Source organism: Biomphalaria glabrata, chromosome 15 (genome assembly GCF_947242115.1).
Source record: "Biomphalaria glabrata chromosome 15, xgBioGlab47.1, whole genome shotgun sequence".
Lineage (NCBI taxonomy): Eukaryota > Metazoa > Mollusca > Gastropoda > Planorbidae > Biomphalaria > Biomphalaria glabrata.
This window is the reverse complement of record NC_074725.1, coordinates 19,842,376-19,862,316: the sequence shown is the minus strand read 5'-3', so window position 1 is coordinate 19,862,316 and position 19,941 is coordinate 19,842,376. Positions and strand designations below refer to the sequence as shown.

Genomic DNA, 19,941 nt, shown 5'->3' with positions numbered 1-19,941 from the left:
TGTTTATTAAACAAAATATTTATGACCCTTCGTTAGTTTTTCCTTATATATTATATTCAGATTGAAATTTTTCACAATTATTTATAGTCGATGACAATAAATGAATAAATTTAAAAAAATTAACTAGTTAGTAAATCAATTAGTTGTAAATAGTTAATAATTTTATGTTATTTAGAAATAGGGGAGTTTAACATTGCTGTATTGGGGATCTTCCTTTAGATAACCTAGTCTAGTCATGATCAGTTCAAGCACTAAGTCTTTGCTCATTATCGGCATGTTGCTTATAGTGGCGGTAGTTCTGCTGAGCATACAGTTTCATCCCACTGTCATAACTTTGGTCACAGGAACTCAGGACAAGACGTCATCATCAGGTAATTATAGCATCTTGCTGTGATCGTTTCTAATGTAAGAACTGTCTAGAGTTATCTGCAACAGTATCGCGTTTGGTTATAAATGTACTTTAGTTTAGGGTGAGACTGAAGCTGGACAGGGCACTCCTTCACGTAAACCAGCTTTCAATGTTTGCAAGGCAGGCACTTGACTGCAATCTGCAGGGAAAAAGGAAAGTGAGCAGGCCCAGCTAACCCTGGAAAAGGATACTGAAATGACATGGGAGCAGATTAATATAGTAGCACAGAACCGTTTCCGGTGGAGAGATGTGAAGATAGTAGCAAAGAACCGTTTCCGGTGGAGAGATGTGGTTATGGCCCTTTGCTACTTTGGGGATACACAGGATTATGTCAAGTTTATACATGTATACTGGTAGCATCGCTATTCAAGGGCTTGTGTACTGTTGTTGGGAATGAGTACATATAACTCCAGACTCCCAAGAGATCTTTTAATCAGTGAGTGGTATTTGTAAAAATATTTAAGGCTAGCATTACATACCGGCTACGCCCATTGATTTGTTCCCTAACTTTATGTGTTTGTTATGGCCGAAAAAACAACTCTTTTTTTTTTATTGAGCTTCCGAAAATCGGGCCGTATTTTAACGACCCCCCCCCCTCCTCCTTCCTCCGCATTTATTTTAAGCCCTAGAATTCAATATTAACCCAGATACCTGAATTTGAATAAAAGCTTGAAGTCCTTTTTTAACAACAACCTAAATGTGTATCCACATAAATCTACAGACTTTCTATAGCAGTGTAGTAATATAAACAAAAACAACTAATTTAATTAATATATGTTCAAGTATTTGCAGTTATCTTTTAACTAATTCAAATTCACTTGTTCTCGCTATCAAGTCTTCTTTTTCATCACCATCAAATCACTTGATCGAAACGGCCCGTTCGTATCCCGTGTTGAACAGTGCGCTGGTGCGCAACATAAACGCCGGTGCAGTGGCAGATTTATAACTACAGTAATATTACCAGACGGTGTATTGGAAGAAAATAAAAGGCCCATACTATCTTATTTGTGAATGGGGGGATGTTTAGGCCTATATAACACATGTCATAGTAAAAGTAAGCGCTTTCAAATACCAATTATCTTATTACTAGATGTTGTGTTCAAAGTGGCAGACACATATGCAGGTTTCTCAGAGGATATAGGCAAAGGTAAGTTTTTTTTTCTTTTCATTCATTCCATTTTTTTAACCAACTTAAGAGCAAAATATTCTTACAATCAACAATTTCAATTTCAACTTTTTTCAAACCCTTTTGTCTATCTATCTATCTATCTATCTATCTATCTATCTATCTATCTATCTATCTATCTATCTATCTATCTATCTATCTATCTATCTGTCTGTCTGTCTGTCTGTCTGTCTGTCTGTCTGTCTGTCTGTCCGTCTATTTATCTATCTATTATTCTATCTTTATATCTATCTATCTATTATTCTATCTTTATATCTATGTATGATGTAGATATCACTAGCGGATACAGACCTTTGGAGTGGGGGGGGGGCGATTTTATTCCAAACCCTAACCCTAACGTCCAGTAAACCCTAACCTCAAGGCCAACCTTAAGCCACTGCAACCTATGCGGCTGCCCCGCGCTAATTCTAGGTGTAAGTTATTAAATTAAACCATTTTAACTTATTATTAAAGGGTTGCCGCGGCCTCCTGATTTTCAAGGAGCTCCTGAAACCTCTTGAAATGACAAAATATACGAAAAAGTCATGAAAATCTCCTGAAGTTATTAAAATCTTCTGAAAATTCATACAAATCTCTTTAAAAACAGACAAATTTTCATTCAGGTGTGTCATTCAATATGAAAACGCCAATCTTACTCGCGATTAAAAAAACGGCATTGTCAGCATTCATTTAATAAAAATGTAATTATAAGGTAACTTTTAACCAAAACAAGAAGTTCAAATACTTCATTTACTTTAATAGCCATAAATATAAATATAAATATATAAATTTATCTCGACCTTTTAAAAAAAAATCAAAAGCGATATTTTGCTAGTCGATAGTAAATCTAAAAGGCAGATCTCAATGTTTATCGGCTTTTCGTTGGAAAACTACTATATACTGTAGATGGCTCGTAAAGATAATTTGACAGTGATTTTGTACTTAGTAAAGTTTGAATAAAATGCAAAGACGAATTTATTTTCTAAAACAAAATCTTAACTTCCACTTATTATCCTTATTCCTACCCAGACTGGGCCCCGCGTAATCCATTTCGCATAAGGTCCCGCAATCTGTAGGACCGGCCTTGCCTAACCTAACCTTACAAATAAAATAAAATATATATGTATATATATATATATATATATATATATATATATATATATATATATATATATATGAATATATGAGAATAAAAAAAAGCAGTGTTTCTCAATAGTCATATTGAGGCCTTTCTATTGGTAGCTTGGTGGTCTGGGGGAGCGCAGTAAGCCTCCCCAGAGAGTTCTGGGCGAAGCCCCGACGCCAAAGGCGTTTTCTTGCATTTTTCACTGCAGAAAACCATTCTTCTGACATCTACAGCTTATTATTTATAAGTGGGGTTCTCCAAAAGCGTTTTCTTGCTTTTTTCACTTCAGAAACCCGGTGGGCCGGCACAAAATGGGCCGGTCTGGTCGCAACCAAAGAACTTTTTTTTTTCAATGCAGACACCTTTAAAAAAAATTGACAGCAGAAAGTCACAGATGCCCGAACACGTTTTCTTGTTGTTGTTGTTGTTTTTTATTAACCTACAATTTTATGTCTAAAAAATTCAACAAGAATATAAAAAAAAATGTACACTATACATTGTACGTATTATCATTTGCAAAACGCTAGACCGTACTTTATGCTATGCTATGATATGACATGCCATGTGTGTGCCGGTTTATATAATGGTAATGCCCGGGCCGATTTTGATACCCAGTCCGCTCCTGCTTATATCTACTATCTAGATCTATTAGATCTAGATCTAGTATTATCTACTAGAGTATATTGATCTAAATACCCATATCTAGTTATAATTATAATAATCTAAAATCTCTAGATCTAGAGTTACTAAGATATCTACTAGACTATCTAGATTTTAGATCTAGTAGTAGTAGTAGTAACTAGTATTTCTTAGATTATTTTTAGATTAAAATATTAATTATTTGATCTAGGTCTAGTAGCTAGATCTAATTCTATATCCAGATTATATTTCGGATCATTTCGTTTGTAGAAGATATTAGATCCAGAATATTCTAGAAACTAGAGTTAGTTAGAGAGTCAACATGCAGTTTTATCATTACTTCTAAAGGTAACTTATATTAGAACTAGGACAATTACTTCTAATTTCTTTCTATAATAGTATCATTCTAGTGATTCTATTAAGATCTACATCTATCCCATAAAGACATTTAAATCTTTTTTCATGTGCACAAATAAATGTTTATTACATTTTGCTAAAGAGATTGGTTGTGCTTTATATTTTTCATGTTTGGCTGTTTATTCGTCCTTAAAAAAGGTCAAAATAGTTAGTAAAAGTTTAACTAAAGTTTTTTAGTTTAGTTTAACTTTTTTTTTTCAATTTGTGATTATCTAAAAGTTTAATTACTTTTTTTTAGTTCAAACTTAGTTTTAGTTTAACTAAAAAAATTTAGTTTAGTTCCCATCACTACAAGCGTGACATATTTTTACAGGTCCGTTAAGTCTCATGAGGCAAAAGGGAAAGCTTGATAATCTAGCCAACATAAACCTGGATCAGTTGAGTGAGCAGGAGCTACTGATGACTATGCATAGCAACGTAGACAACACGAATGTAAGTGTATAGCTAACAAGAGAGTAGGGCTAAAATATTTACAACAGTTCCTTGTCCACTGGAATCTATGCTTTCTATGCAATAGTTTTTAATGATCGATAACTAACTTTTTATTACAATACCTCTATTCAAGTCAGAACTTTCTGGAACCTGAAACCTGAAATGCTGATCTCATAAACGGCGTTAACGATTTTCCTAGAAATGTAACAGTTGCTGTGTATCGCTGTGATAAGAATCACTAGATCGTCGGCCACAAGGGGAACAACTCTAGTTTGACCGTTACAGTTTTTCAAAGTATAAAAGAAAGAAATTTAAATTTGGCTATAAATAGGAACAAAAAAAACACGGCGTAGTCAGCCGTAGTGTAACGATAACTGAGTTGATTAAATTTAAAGCTGCATAAAGTTTATTTATAGATTATCTAAGCTGTTCTTATATGTTCAAGTAAATCTAACATAAGATTGAAGCGCGGTGACAGCGCGTTAAAGCGCTTGGCTCCGAACCGGGGGTCCCGGATTCGAATCCTGGTGAAGACTGGGATTTTTAATTTCAGGATCTTTGGGCGCCTCTGAGTCCACCCAGCTCTAATGGGAAGCTGACATTATTTTTCGAAAAGTAAAGGCGGTTGGTCGTTATGTTGACTACATGACACCCTCGTTAATCGTAGGCCACAGAAACAGATGACCTTTACATCATCTGCCCAATAGACCACAAGGTCTGAAAGGGAAATTTTACTTTTTAATATAGGTTACGCAGATTCTAGATCTAGAAGTATATCTAGTCTATCGAATCTTTCGAAAGAACTGAAAAGTAGAAGAATAGCCACAGGTAGTGTAAGTTAGACTATTTCTTAAGGCCGAAAGTTGGATTGGGAGGGGGGGGGGAGGAAAGTGATAATCGTGAAGAACTGGTCGGTCTATGGGAAATAAACAAATTAACGGGCGTAGCAGGCGGGTAATGTTAGTAAATATATATATAAGGGTCTGACAAGGCGTGGAAGCACGACCATGTCCAGACTTAGGATTGGCCACACCTACATCACGCACTCCTTTGTGCTGAAGAGAGAGGAGATCCCACTTTGTGAGTACTGTGACTCTCGCCTCACCGTGGAACATATCCTCATTGATTGCCCCAGATACCAGGATATTAGGGGAAATTTTTTTTTTTAGAGCGCACAACTTAAAAACACTGTTCGACAGTGTCGACCCTGCGAAGGTACTAGGCTTTGTCAGGGAGATGGGGTTGTCAACGAAGATTTGATTTGTGAAATTGAAAAATATAATATTTACCAAAGATTTTTACTAAATTATTAAATTTTCACTATTTTTTACTATTTTAACTGTGAATAGACCTTGTTTATAATAACTTAACAATACGAAGGGAGAGAAACCTTTTAGGGATTACGGGCACGACATGGCCTAAAGTGTGCCGGTGTGCCAAAAAAACTCAAAACTCAAACTATATATATATATATACTATACATGGGCGTAGCCAGGATTTTTTTTCGGGGGGGGGGTGAATCCCCCCCCCCCCCCGCGAAAAAAAAATTATATGTATTTATATGTGTGTGTGTGTGTACATAATCTTTATTACATTCTGACCCTTCATTCTTTGGGAAGACGTTTATTGTGCCCTAGAATAGGTTCTTCCATGAGTTAGTGAAAAAATTGTAGATTCCCCGACATTACTAGCAAAGGGGTCTGGGGGAGCGCTAGGAGCGAAGCCCCGCTACCAAGCACTATTTCTGATATTGAAAGCCAACAAAATGCATATTCTGAGGTATCTACAGTGCATTTTCCTGCTATTAAAAAGTTCTATTTCAAAAACCTAATGTGCTATTCTTACTGACTTAGACCCTCCCTCGTCGTTCGGCGCATTTGCCATCAAGCTGTTTCCATAAAATTGTGGACTCCCCGCCATTACCAGCAAGGGGGTCTGGGGGAGCGCCAGGAGCTCCCCAGAGCGGGGCGAAGCCCCGCCGCCAAGCACTATTTCTGGTATTGAAAGCCAACAAAATGCATATTCTGAGGTATCTACAGTCCATTTTAATGCTATTAAAAAGTTTTATTTCAAAAACCTAATGTGCTATTCTTACTGATTTAGACCCTCCCATGCCGTTCGGAGCATTTGACGTCAAGCAGTTTCCATAAAAATCTGTCACTGGTAATGTCTGAAGCCTCTTCCCACCTACCACGAGGACCTCCATGAATGAGTGGCGTCAAGTTGTACTAGGATATCATTGAAACTCTTCTTATGCGTAATTCATTTTGTCGGAGAACATGTCCCGCAAACCTCATGCGTCGTTCTCTCACAATCTTACTAAGGGGTCGACTCCCAGTTCGGCATAGGATTTCCTTGATTTAGATCCGATCTCTATAACTGACTCCTGAAATCTGTCTTAGCCATCTTTGTTGAGCTATATTTAGTGTTTTTCGATTTCGGTAGATGACTTTTCACTGCAGTTTATTAATGGAGCCCTGCCACAGGTAAAAATGTGCAACCTCTCTTGAATACGCTCTTGGAATTAAGTGACTGTAGTTTGCTTTAGATTTTATATCGAAAAGAGAAGTTTTATCGTCAAAATCTTCTGTTGGGGGTTTTCCACCTCAAAATGCTCTGTAGGGGGATCTTAGACTCAAAACCATCTGGAGGGGTTTTAAACTTAAAAAAAAAAGCCATCTGTCGAAGAAACTCAAAACCCCCGATTGGCTTGGCTACGCTCAAATAATTTTAGTGTATAATTTGCTTTTTTTTTATATTGAAGATGTATTTTTAGCACCAAACCCCTCTGAATAGGGGTTTAAACTCAAAACCCCTTTCGGCAACGCTCATAGCATTTTGAGTGCTTAATTTGCTTTTTTTCTTACACTGAAGATGGCGGGGGGTTTAAACTCAAAACCCCTTTCACTACGCTCATAGATTTTAGAGTGAGTAATTTTCTTTTATTTATATTGAAGAGGTACTTTTTAGCTTCAAACTCCACTGGAGGGGAGTTTAAACTCAAAACCTCAAAACCTCATAGACTACACTCATAACATTTTTAGTGTATAATTTGCTTTTTTTATTATTAAAAAGAGGTATTTTTTACCTTCAAACCCCACTGAAGTGGGGTTTAAACTCAAAACTGAGTCAAAACCCATTTAGCTACGCTCATAACATTTTGAGTGCGTAATTAGCTCTTTTTATATTAAAGAGGGGGTTTAAAACTCAAAACCCCTGGTAGGGGGTTTTAAACTCAAAACCCCTAGTAGGGGTTTTTAAACTCGAACCGCTCTGGTAGGGGTCTTAAACTCGAACTCCCCTGGTAGGGGGTTTTAATCTTGAACCCCCCTGGTAGGGGGTTTTAAGCTCAAAACCCCTTTGGTTGTGCTAGGGCAAGTGATGGTTTAGTATTAAAATCTCACCTAAAATAAACAAAATCAAAGCAAAAAATCAGTCACTAAATTCCGACTCCCCTCCCCAAGGGGGGGGGATTTCATTTCGGGGGGGGGTTTGAACCCCAAGAACCCCCCCCCCCTGGCTACGCCCATGATACTATATATATATATATATATATATATATATAGAGAGAGAGAGATAGATAGATAGATAGATAGATAGATAGATAGATAGATAGATAGATAGATATAGATATAGATATAGATATAGATAGATATATAGATATAGATATAGATATAGATATATATAGATAGTTATAGATAGATAGATAGATAGATAGATAGATAGATAGATAGATAGATAGATAGATAGATAGATAGATAGATAGATAGATAGATAGTAGATAGATAGATAGATAGATAGATAGATAGATAGATAGATAGATAGATAGATAGATAGATAGATAGATAGATAGATAGATAGAGTTATGTATGTATGTGTGTATGTTTTTAATAAATGTGTGATTTGTTCACCGTAATAGATGACTGTACTGAGTATTTTGATCTTTTAATATAAATGAAAGCATTATACTTATGTTTCTTAATTTTTGATCTATTTTAAATCTCAAGGTCATGTGTAGAAGGAAAATACGTTTGGGTCAAATCGATGATGGCGGATGGGAAGTCTGTGACGACCCTGACGTACGACCCCGTGAGCCTTGCACCATCTACTCCTTTGGTATCAACAATGACTTCTCCTTCGACGACGACGCGGCCAATGTGTACGGATGTCATGTGTACTCGTTTGACCCCAGCATGAGCAAAGAGAAGGATCAGTACGACAGGTGAGTTGACCCAAAAACAGACTCTTAAAGGACAGGTGAGTAGATCTTAACGAGAGATGTGACGGCTTTGTGATAACAACGTGACAAGATAGAATGCTACTAGATGTAGAAGTGGTTAACTCAAGGCCAGGGCCGGCCCTAACAATCGCGGGGCCCTATGCGAAAAGGATTGCGCGAGGCCCAGTCTAGGTTGATAGATAGATAGATAGATAGATAGATAGATAGATAGATAGATAGAACTTACTCTAAACAGGTGATTTAAACTACCAATAAATAGTCTGTACCATGAGCTCGTGTATAGATTTTCATAAAATGACGACAAAATCATAAATACACTTTTGTGCGTGTGTGTATCCGGTGTACAGAATTCGAAAGTAGTGCCAGCTAAACTTAACATTTGTACAACTATATAATCCTCTCTCTCTCTCTCTCTCTCTCTCTCTGTGTGTGTGTGTGTGTGTGTGTGTGTGTGTGTGTACTTTGTGAGCTCCGTAGAATCACTTTAAATCCATTGTGTCAACAAGGAGACAGACTTGAAAGATGATTAATGTAATGATTAATTTTGATTAGGAAATAAAGGAGTAATGGAACAACGAAACCAAATAGGAAGTGGTAGTGATTGGAGCGGACATTAGGGTCATCATAATAGTTCACACATTTCAACATATTTTTTCCAGTAAGTCAAGAGCCCATACAGTTTGATCTAATTGTATTTTATTCATTAAAGTAAACATTCTGTTCAATTTTTTTTTGTTAACAGATCCCCAAACGTTCATTTTTATAAACTTGGACTTGACGGAAGAACATACGTCAACGACAAAAAGTGGCCGATGTCCACCTTCAAGGACATTCGCGCCAAATTAAAACATCAAAACCTCACCATCGACGTGGTCAAAATGGACATCGAAGATTCGGAATGGTCGACACTGCCGCAAATGGCTTCGTCCGGTCAGCTGGCAGATGTGAAACAGTTTCTTTTTGAGTACCACATTAATGAACAGTCCAGAGATTACATTTTACCGAAGCTCAAAGCTCTGCAGGAAGTGGAGAGAGCTGGCTTCCGGAGATTTTACGTTCACAAAAACCCCGCTTGCAAGGTCAATGTTAATGGGATACCAGTGATACGCACTACATGCTATGAAGTCTACTATCTAAGGCGATGATTCTAGTTCAAGACCAAATTTTAATGTATAAATGTTGATTGACTTTATTAACAGATAAGTATGTTGATCTTTTGGCGGAAAAAATGATAAACTATTAACAATTGTAGTGCTTGTGCTTTTGTTTTGAATATTAAGAGCCTATCCATGCATTCACACTAGACAATCACAAAACAGTAATTATTTTCGGAGCTCGTTAGAAAATAAACACAAGAAATGAGTTATTACCTTATCGGTCTAGCTTTCATATTGGACGGGATTTTCATTTATTACCGAACTTATGTTAAGTCATTCCTTTTGCCTAGTACAAATCTTGTGCACGTCATTTCGACACTTCCCATTCTAGGATGAAGTGGAAACTTTGCAGAATTATTTATTGTTGATGGCAACACTTGAATCAATTAAAACAAAAATTAACCAATTAGTTAATCAAGTTGTCGTAATCAATTCACATCCGATTCTGCCTGGACTCAAGAAGAAACCAAAGCTAGTGATTCATATAGAACATTCTAGGCGTATGATGTGCATCCATTGTCTTTCGAGACAGAAGGAGCCTTACTATGGCTGGCTTGTTCGCTTGTAGCCAGCTCGTAATATATAAATATAGTCCCAGATCTACTGAAGGAGCCTTACTATGGCTGGCTTGTTCGCTTGTAGCCAGCTCGTAATATATATAGTCCCAGATCTACTGAAGGAACCTTACTATGGCTGGCTCGTTCGCTTGTAGCCAGCTCGTAATATATAAATATAGTCCCAGATCTACTGAAGGAGCCTTACTATGGCTGGCTTGTTCGCTTGTAGCCAGCTCGTAATATATAAATATAGTCCCAGATCTACGGTGGTGGCTCAACCCAGGGTGGTAATGCCTTATCTTATATAATACAGACATACTTCAAAAAAGAAAAGGATTACGTCCTACTCGTCATACATTTAGTCATGCATATTAACCAATGACCTAAATTCTACTAAGTCACTGGTTTTCCTGGCTAGCTCAGGCAACCAATTCCATGCTCTAATAGCACTAGGGAAGAAGGAGCACTTGTACAAATTGGCCCTAGCATATGAAACGAGGAATGTGCCTTACCCTCTACAAACTAAAAAATATACAAAATATATATTTTTTGAAACTTATAACGATGTATATCAAATAACTATTTAAGCAGGAAAATTATATTAAATTTACAACAGATTCATTTCTTTCTTTTAAAATATGGTATGCTTTCATAGCTTTCATATTGGACTTATTATCAATAAGTGGAGTTTGATTTACGTTTTTGACAAGTGTAGGAGTCTCCAAAAAAAAATGTCTGCCCCGGTGCCTCCACATATTTAAATCCGGCCCTGCTTATGTCTAAGCTCGAATGGGATTCTTGATTTAAAATAATTGATGTAATGTTACTCAATATTTGCAAGGTTTTAAAACAGGAATTTTTTTTTGTTTGTTTCACTTGTTTCATTTACGATTACTTTTTTAGCGGCCCCCGTAAGGGGAAAAGCCGCTATTAGGTTTGTGCAAAATGTCCGTCTGTCCGTCTGTCAGACTCAGATCTCGAAAACTAGAAGAGATATGAAAAGTATTATTTCACCATGCGATGCAGCTTGAAAAGTTTAGGTGCAACTGCTACTTTTGGTTTTCTAAAAGCAAACCGTTTAGTTTATAAAATTAATTATGCAAGCGATTTTTTTCATAAAATTACACCAATTCTAAAACAATTTCGTAAATGTAAGGGAGGCAATGTTACAATATGTTAACAAAATCAACATATAGTAGTTTCACTTAGTTAAATCTTATATTATAAAGTAGAATGTGAGGCGTATGTATGTTACTTATAGACATCAAAACCGCTTGACCAATCTTAATAAAACTATGTCTAGTATATTTATAAAATGTACAAGAAATGTTCACAACAAATGTAAATATTAGTTTAAGGTGTTTTATCTTGTCAACTAGCTGCTAAAATTAAAAGAACACATTTTTGTTTCTTATAAAGGCTAAGAATGCACTTTGTATGTAAATATCACGCACATTTATTAAAATGGACTTTTTATGCAGCGACTTTCGTACAGTAGCGTAACGCCGCAACATTTTATGGTGCTAAACTAATTCCTTAAAAAAATTGTAATAATCAGATTTCATATATATTTTTTTAGTGCCCCCATCAGGATAAAAGTTGCTTATTTTTGTGCGTTTTGTCTGTTAGTCGGTCTGTCCGTCACGTTTATATATATATATATATATATATATATATATATATATATATATATATAACATTAAACGATAATGAAAATATGATTTAACCTTTAATGTTCCTTCCAAAACATTGCAATAGTTTTAAGTATCTATAATAGATTGTTCCGGATGTTTTTGAGAAAAACTAATCAATGCCAACGAATGTTTGTTAGCTCTTCTAACATATATTACATGTAATTTCCCTGCTATGAACTATGAAAAACTATGAAGTGGTTCCGGATATTGTTTTATATAAAAAAAATATGTAAAACGATTATTTGAAATAGCAAAATTGACTTACATTACCCTTATATTCTTGGACAATAAGTCACTATAGTGACGATATCCAATTGTTCCGTATTTTCAACTTAAATTTAATTTATGTCAAATGACTTTTTTTTTTCAAAAATATCGACAATATGTTGTTCAGGATTTTAAAATAAGAAAGTAATTTACTAGAAACGATTATTGAAAAACACTTTTTAGACTTATCTTACACTGAATTTTCTTGATGAAACAGAACAGAGGGGATTTTAATCTGTAAAGAATATTCCGGATTTGATTTTGAAAAAGAAATCAGCCTACATTACTTAAATTTTCTTACAAATCGTCGCCAAAATTGTTCAAAATTTTATATGAAAAATCTACTAACACAAATAACTGTTTGAAATCCCTCCTAATAAATTATGAATATCGGATGTTCCGGTTTTTTATGAAAAACATTCTAATTCGCACTTCTGTCGTACACTACAGTTAATTTTCTAGCTAAACGTTTTAAAATCTAATTATCGTTAATATTATGTTCCGATTTTAAAGGAAACAAACTTCCTAACACCAAAATATGGTATAAAAATCTCTCCACAAAAGGCTATGGTACATCTATATTTTAGATGTGACCATTACAAACATTTAATTAAAGGTATTAGATTTATCTAGAATTCTCTTTTTCTCTCACTATATATACAAACGTCCGGAACAATCTATTATAGAAAAGGAAAATTAAAGGTTAATCAAATTTTCAATAGTTTTTAGTTGTTGTTTTTTTTCTATTTTAAAAAATGAAATGCTAAAACAACTCGGTATAGTAATGTTTATTAAACCTCGTTATGTGACTCGTTTTAAAAAAAAAGGCATGATAGCTAGATTTAAATCTAATGTAGATTTTTAAAACTAGATCTAGATTTTTTTTTACAGTATATCAAGACTTTTTAAACTAGATCTTATGTAATACAGACGCTACTTCAAAAAAGAAAATGATTACATCCTACGCGTCATGCATAAATCTAATCTAAATTATATCTAAATTATTCCAAATGTATATTATAGATCTAGATCTAGTAGATATAGATCTTAAGAGTGCTAAATCAGAAGTTTAGTTTATGTAGATCTATATCCTTATTCTAGTTCCTTTTAAATGAAAATGCCAATAGCTCTGTTGATAACTGTGCTGAGACATCGAAGTACAAGCACGATACATCTGTTCTTTTCTGTTTTTTTTTTCAAATACAAATCAATGCTGAAAGATTATCTAAAACCGCTCGTCTGACATAGTGTACATATCCGGTAGATGTCATGCTGTAACGTGTAATATATCTCTATATCAATAATAGGCTATTAGTTTGTAACCAGTTTGTTATTAAGTTAAGTGCAATGCCTGGTCGTGCGGTTAGCGTGCTGAACTGATAATCTCGACGGTACCGGGTTGTTTGTTTTACATGTTTCGGATGTTCCTTCAGAGTTGAAGATAGTTTACTTCCTAGTCCAAACCACCCGCAGGACGACGGGGGATGGGAGCGGGCAGGGGTTGAACCAGGGACCATCGATAAATCCGAACTACAGTCCAGCGCGCAAACTGCACTTTTTTTTTACAACGACAAACGAATCTTTGAAGCATTATTTCTTTTGACAATCAAAATTAAATTACGTCTTGAATATTGCTTGCGAATAGGCGGATCCGACAGGGATCCGACTCCGACGGGGGCCGCCTCTGAGTTTGTGTGATAACAGAAACTCTCTTTGTAATCTTGTTGTAATTTGTGATTAGTCTACCTTCACCGTTTAGTCTAGTGTGAAAGCGTCCAATTTAGCCACATAATCCACTGAGTTCAAACTGTCGATACCGCGACTGAGAAGCTCTGCGGCAAGTCAGGGCTGTTTCATAGCGCCGTATCGTTAGTTTCCCGTCTCACGTTATAATGAGAGAATTGATGACAATCCTTCACAGGTCCTTCTTGCCATCTTCAGCCTTAAGTTTGTTTGTTATTTTAGAAGTTTAAAGCGCTATTGACAATCAGCGGCGGTTTTCAATCATGTATAGATCTAGTTCTGTGAGCTTTTGTTTCCCCCACACTTCCCCACTCTGCGGCGAGGGGCGTGGTTAGAGAGTGGTAAAATGTCCCGGGTTCGAATCTCGGCTTTTAAATTTCGGGATATTTTAGTACGCCGCTGAGTTCACCTAACTCTAATAGGTACCTCACGTTAATTGTTGAAAGTAAAGGTGGTTGGTCGTTGTGCTGGCCACATTATACACATTAACTCTTTCTCTCCGTAATTATTTACCACATTCTGATGAAAAATCAACGTTGGTATCGTCGGTCAGGAGAGAAAGAGTTAAAGGGAAACTCCGATGGTTTTTCAAATTTGAGTTATTGACATATTTAAATTCTGCGTACAAAGTTGTAATAGTAAACATTTTACCATTTGTATTTAAATGCTTAGAAACATTTATATTTAATAATTTTGACATCTCAAAAAAAAAAAGGGGTTCTTTGTGTAGTCGGTCATGACAAGACAACCAAGCATTAGTGTTTGTTGTGTGTTGAGTTGTCAGGCGAGAAAATACACACTGTCGTCTCAAGTCAAGCATGTAAATCTACTTTTAATATGCATTTTTTCTTTGCTTACAAGATCCTAGATCTAACTGCTTAGACGAGAATGTCAACTTTACTGTATGGTCTTCCGTTATACAATAAGTCCATAGATTAAATAGGTTGTTGTGATGTCACATAGAAACTCTGTGAAAATCTGATCGTTTTTGGATGCACATAAAAATTACACCCGAAAAACATCAATTACTAAGTTATTATTGCAAATTTTAAAAAAAAGAAGAATACATTCATTATCTGTAAATCAAAACACATATTATATAAAAAAAAAATTTTTTGTCAAAACCATCGGAGTTTCTCTTTAACCGTCGGTCGTAGAAACAGTTTATCTTTGCATCGTCTGCTCTATAGATCGCAAAGTTTGAAAGAGTTACTTTACTTTACGTTTTACTATGAAACATGTTGAACAATGCCGGCAGTACTAAATACGACTCCTAGAAAAAATAATCATTCAACCCCCCCCCCCACCCCCCAGGGGATCACGATCTAAAGGTTTAGATCCGCTGGCTTAGAGCGTGCTGGATGTCTGATAAAAGAAATAAAATAAAATGTACAAACATATACAAGGTTGGGTCAATGGTCAATTGAACAACGTAGAAATAATGTCAGCACGTGGTGGACTAAATAAATAAATAGGTACACATACACAAATTATGTTGTTTTTTACTTACGACTGTTTGAAATACACATAATGCACACATTGTATAAACATCTAATGACTTAAATCCAAATTAATAAGGTTCAGCAATGCATATAATCCTTACCACAAGGTCCAAGTGAATAGAATCAGAATAAGGGAGCACAATAAATGATGAAAATACTAAAATGAAACAAGATTACAAAGAGAGTTTGTGTTACACAAACTCAGAGGCGGCCCCGTCGAAGTCGGATCCCTGTCGGATCTGCATATTCGCAAATAATATTCAAGAGGTGATTTAATTTTGATGGTCAAAAGTAATAATGTTTCAAAGATTCATTTGCCGTAAGTTTAAATTAAATAAAAAATAGTAGATTAGTTTTAATATATTAAAACATTACAATATTGATCAAAACGTTTGGAAATGAAAATCTACACTTTTTTTTTTACACTTTAAGTTTAGAAATTGAAATTCTACATCTTAATCTAGTCTATTTTAGTCTAAACTAGATCTAGAAATTCTAGATCTAGACTCTAAAATAATTTTAATTAGAATATATAAATTCAGATCTATATATACTGTAATAAAAATCTAGATCTAGTTTTAAAAAATCTAGATTAGATCTAAATCAAGATATCATTCCTTTTTTAAACGCGAGTCACATAACGAGGCTTTATAAACATTACTATACCGAGTTCTTTTTTCATTTCATTTGAAGAATTAATTCCATATAACGTCAGAGGGAAAAAAAACACTACGTCACACGGCCTAGCTAGACTAAAAATCGCCTTCATCATTACGAGCCATTTATCGAGTGTTCATAGACTTTGGTGCACCGAGTGCGTTCTTTAAGCATTTCATTTAAAGAATTCATTCCATATAACGTCAGAGGGAAAAAAACAACACTACGTCACACGGCCCAGCTAGACTAAAAATCGCCTTCATCAATAAGAGCCATTTATCGAGTGTTCATAGACATTGCTGCACCGAGTGCGTTCTTTAAGCATTTCATTTAAAGAATTCATTCCATATGACGTCAAAGGAAAAAAAAAACACTACGTCACACGGCCTAGCTAGAATAAAAATCGCCTTCATCATTACGAGCCATTTATCGAGTGTTCATAGACATTGGTGCACCGAGTGCGTTCTTTAAACATTTTATTTAAAGAATTCATTCCATATGACGTCAAAGGTAAAAAAAAACACACTACGTCACACGGCCTAGCTAGGCTAAAAATCACCTTCATTAATACGAGCCATTTATCGAGTGTTCATAGCCATTGGTGCACCGAGTGCGTTCTTTTAGCATTTCATTTAAAGAATTCATTCCATATGACGTCAAAGGAAAAAAAACACTACGTCACACGGCTTAGTTAGACTAAAATATATTTTCATTAATACGAGCACTTTTTCGAGTGTTAATAGACATTGGTGCACCGAGTGCGTTCTTTTAACATTACATTTAAAGAGTCCATTCATATGACGTCAAAGAAAAAAAATTCCATTACCTCACAATAGGCTAGTACCGGTACCATAAAAAAATGTCTTTATTTACACGAGATATTTAACGAGGGTTCATAGACATTGGTGCACTGAGTTCTAATAGAATTTATTTAAAAAGGATCAAAGCCGCATTGTTTTTGCGTTTTGTCTGTCAGTCGGTCTGTCCGTCATCTTGATATAAAAAAAGAACCACTAAAAGTTATTAAAAATTGATTAACCTTTATTTTACGTTTCAAAACATCGCAATAATTTTTAGGTATGAACACAATTGAAACTTTCTTTATCGATTACAAAACTTCTTTGTTATCTTTAGCAAGAAAATTAAATGTCTAAAAAGTAATTTTCAGAAATCAATTCTAGTAAATTACTTTTTTTTAAAGCCCCGAACAACCTATTGTCGATATTTTTAAAATTTGTTTAAAGATGAAAATACGGAACAATTTGATATTGATAACCAAATTATAGTGACGCATTGTCAAATAATATAAGTGTAATATTAGTAAATTATGCGATTTCAAACAATCATTAGGCATAATTCATGTTTTATAAAACAATATCCGGAACATTTTTACAATTAATGAAATATAAGTCAGTATAGAGATTTTGATTTAGCATTAATATGCTATTTACATAAAAAACGGAACAACATATTATTGATAATGTGTTTTTGTAACGTTTAAGCATGGAAATTGAATGTAATATAAATTAGAAGAGCAAACAAACATTTGTTGGGGTTGATTAGTTTTGCACAAAAAAATCCGGAACAATCAATTTTTAGATACTCAAAACTATTGAGATGTTACGGGAGGAACATTAAAGTGTAAATCAGATTTTCATTAGCTTTTAGAGTTCTAGTTTTTTTAATCTAATCGTGACGGACAGACCGACCAACAGACAAAACGCACAAAAATAAGCCTCTTTTATTCGGATGGGGGCACTAAACAAAAAATAAATAAAATCTGATTTTTTAAAAAAGTTTAAGGAATTGGTTTAGTACCTGGTCATGTAGCGACGTTACGCTACTGCACGAAAAATCGCTGCATAAAAAGTCCATTAAAAAAATGTGTGTGATATTTACATACAAAATGCATTATTAGCCTTTATAAACAAACTTAATTTTAGCAGCTAGTTGACCAGAAAAAAACATCTCTAACTATTATTTATATTTGTTGTAAACATTTCCTGTACATTTTTAAAATATATTTTACTTAGTGACACTGAAAATACACAAAAATTGTCCATCTTTGTTAGCATATTGTAACATTGCCTCCCTTACATTTACGTAATTGTTTTAGAATTGGTGTATTTTTATGAAAAAATCGCTTGCATAATTAATTTTATAAATTAAATGGTTTGCTTTTAGAAAACCAAAAGTAGCCGTTGCACCTAAACTTTTCAATCCGCATTTAATGATGAAATAATATTTTTCATATCTCTTCTAGTTTTCGAGATCTGAGTGTGACAGACGGACAGATGGACATTTTGCACAAACCTAATAGCGGCTTTTTCCCCTTACGGAGGCCGCTAAAAATAGGGGGAAAAGTTTGTTTTGTTTTTTGAAGGGAAGAGTTATATTTGTTGAGGCTTTGAATGAGAAATGGGCCCTTTACAAAAAAAATTAGATCAATTAGATAATCAATAACATCAGTTAAGCCAGGTTCACATTTAACTTCAACTTCACCCATCCCTTAGCCTGTTGGACCGTTGGAACACCACACAAGATCTGTCAACTGTCTTTCTCCATTCCTCTCAGTCCTTTGCCTTTAATACATTTTACTCATTGTCCATTCATTGATGTTGTCTTCTCATCGCTATCTTTGTCTTCCTCTTCATCTTCTTCCTGGTACAGTTCGCTGGAGGATGGTCTTTGCGAGTCTAGGGACTTTGTGATGTGGCCATAGAGTTTGAGTTTACGTTCTTTTTTAAAGTGGTCAGCAGGTCATCGTGGGGTCCAATTGTTGTAACAATCCTCCTTCTAATCTCTTCACACGTGATTTGTTCTTTACAAGTGACGCCTAAGCCCTAGCTCTCTCTTCATAACTATCAGTTCAATGAACACATATGAAAATTAACAATAATAATGACATTAATAAATCTCCTGTCGTATCAAGTCCTTAGTCAAACTAGCAATACTACATTAGCGGCAACACTTTCAACACAAGTACGTATCTTCCTTCTGTAAAGACGGAGATAGGATTGCAAGGGTTGATAGTTTGTAGTTCATAGTTTCTGATTTTGTCTTTCTATAAATATTGATACCTGCCTATTCTTACCTGCCATAGCAGATCACTTCGGGGGACAATTTTGAGTTTCTGTTTCCATGCAAACTATGTAACCTTGTCTTCTACAGTTACAATGTTTTGTTTGGTGTAATGCACACAATTGTAAGACAAAATTTCCTTATGAATAATAAACATTATTATTATTATTATTATTATTTAAGTATGTACGCTAATACTAATATATTTTAAATGTGGATATTTAAAAGAAAAATAAAAGAAATTTGTAAAAAAAATGCAATTTTAGTTACTTTTTTTTCCCCATGGCGATGTGCACAGATCAAACTATCTTCCAGTTTGAAGGAACAGAGCCTCCGATGTGGTCAGAAGTTTCAAGTGGTCGGATAGCCTCATGTCGTGGGATGGATACGACCCTCGGTTTATGGTTTGACCGTAAAGAAGTCTTTTTAAACATTTGCTTACGTATTTTGAGGATATGCATATACCCTCCAACGGGAAAGAAAAAGGTGTGACCTATGGCATGTGGTGATCGTAAGGTGTCCACTTATCTTTCACTAACTTCAAAGCTAAGACATAATTCATGAAGACACCTGACCAGACTACGTCATCTGCTTACGTGATATCGGTATCCGATGACAACGCTACACGGACGAAACAGACTATAGCTAACAGTTGTTGTTTTTTACGAGTTCAGAGCTCTACACGGCAACGTACGAATGCATATTGCTTCCATTTGTAACGAGGGGACGTGAAGGGGGTGCTACTGCATATGGGGAGGGGTGTGTGAAAAGATAGGCCTACATCTGATAACATTGATTGTAGGGGAAGGGGGGTCTCCATGAAAAGATAAGGCTGATAACACTGCCAACTGCCTG

At 35.1% G+C, this 19,941-nt stretch overlaps 1 protein-coding gene across 6 annotated transcripts in view; it reads left to right on the top strand.

Annotated features, from left to right (window-relative positions):
• Positions 1–11,794, top strand: part of LOC106060910 (uncharacterized) — a 28,760-nt gene extending 16,966 nt beyond the window's left edge. For all 6 annotated transcript variants that reach the window (XM_056013041.1, XM_056013039.1, XM_056013038.1 and 3 more), the window contains 5 exons: positions 220–371; positions 1,500–1,556; positions 4,070–4,188; positions 8,196–8,410; positions 9,171–11,794. In XM_056013041.1, coding sequence (XP_055869016.1) covers positions 236–371; positions 1,500–1,556; positions 4,070–4,188; positions 8,196–8,410; positions 9,171–9,573 — 930 coding nt within the window. In that variant the 5' untranslated portion in view covers positions 220–235 and the 3' untranslated portion in view covers positions 9,574–11,794. The remainder of the gene's footprint in view (positions 1–219; positions 372–1,499; positions 1,557–4,069; positions 4,189–8,195; positions 8,411–9,170) is intronic.
• Positions 11,795–19,941: the final 8,147 nt, after the last annotated feature.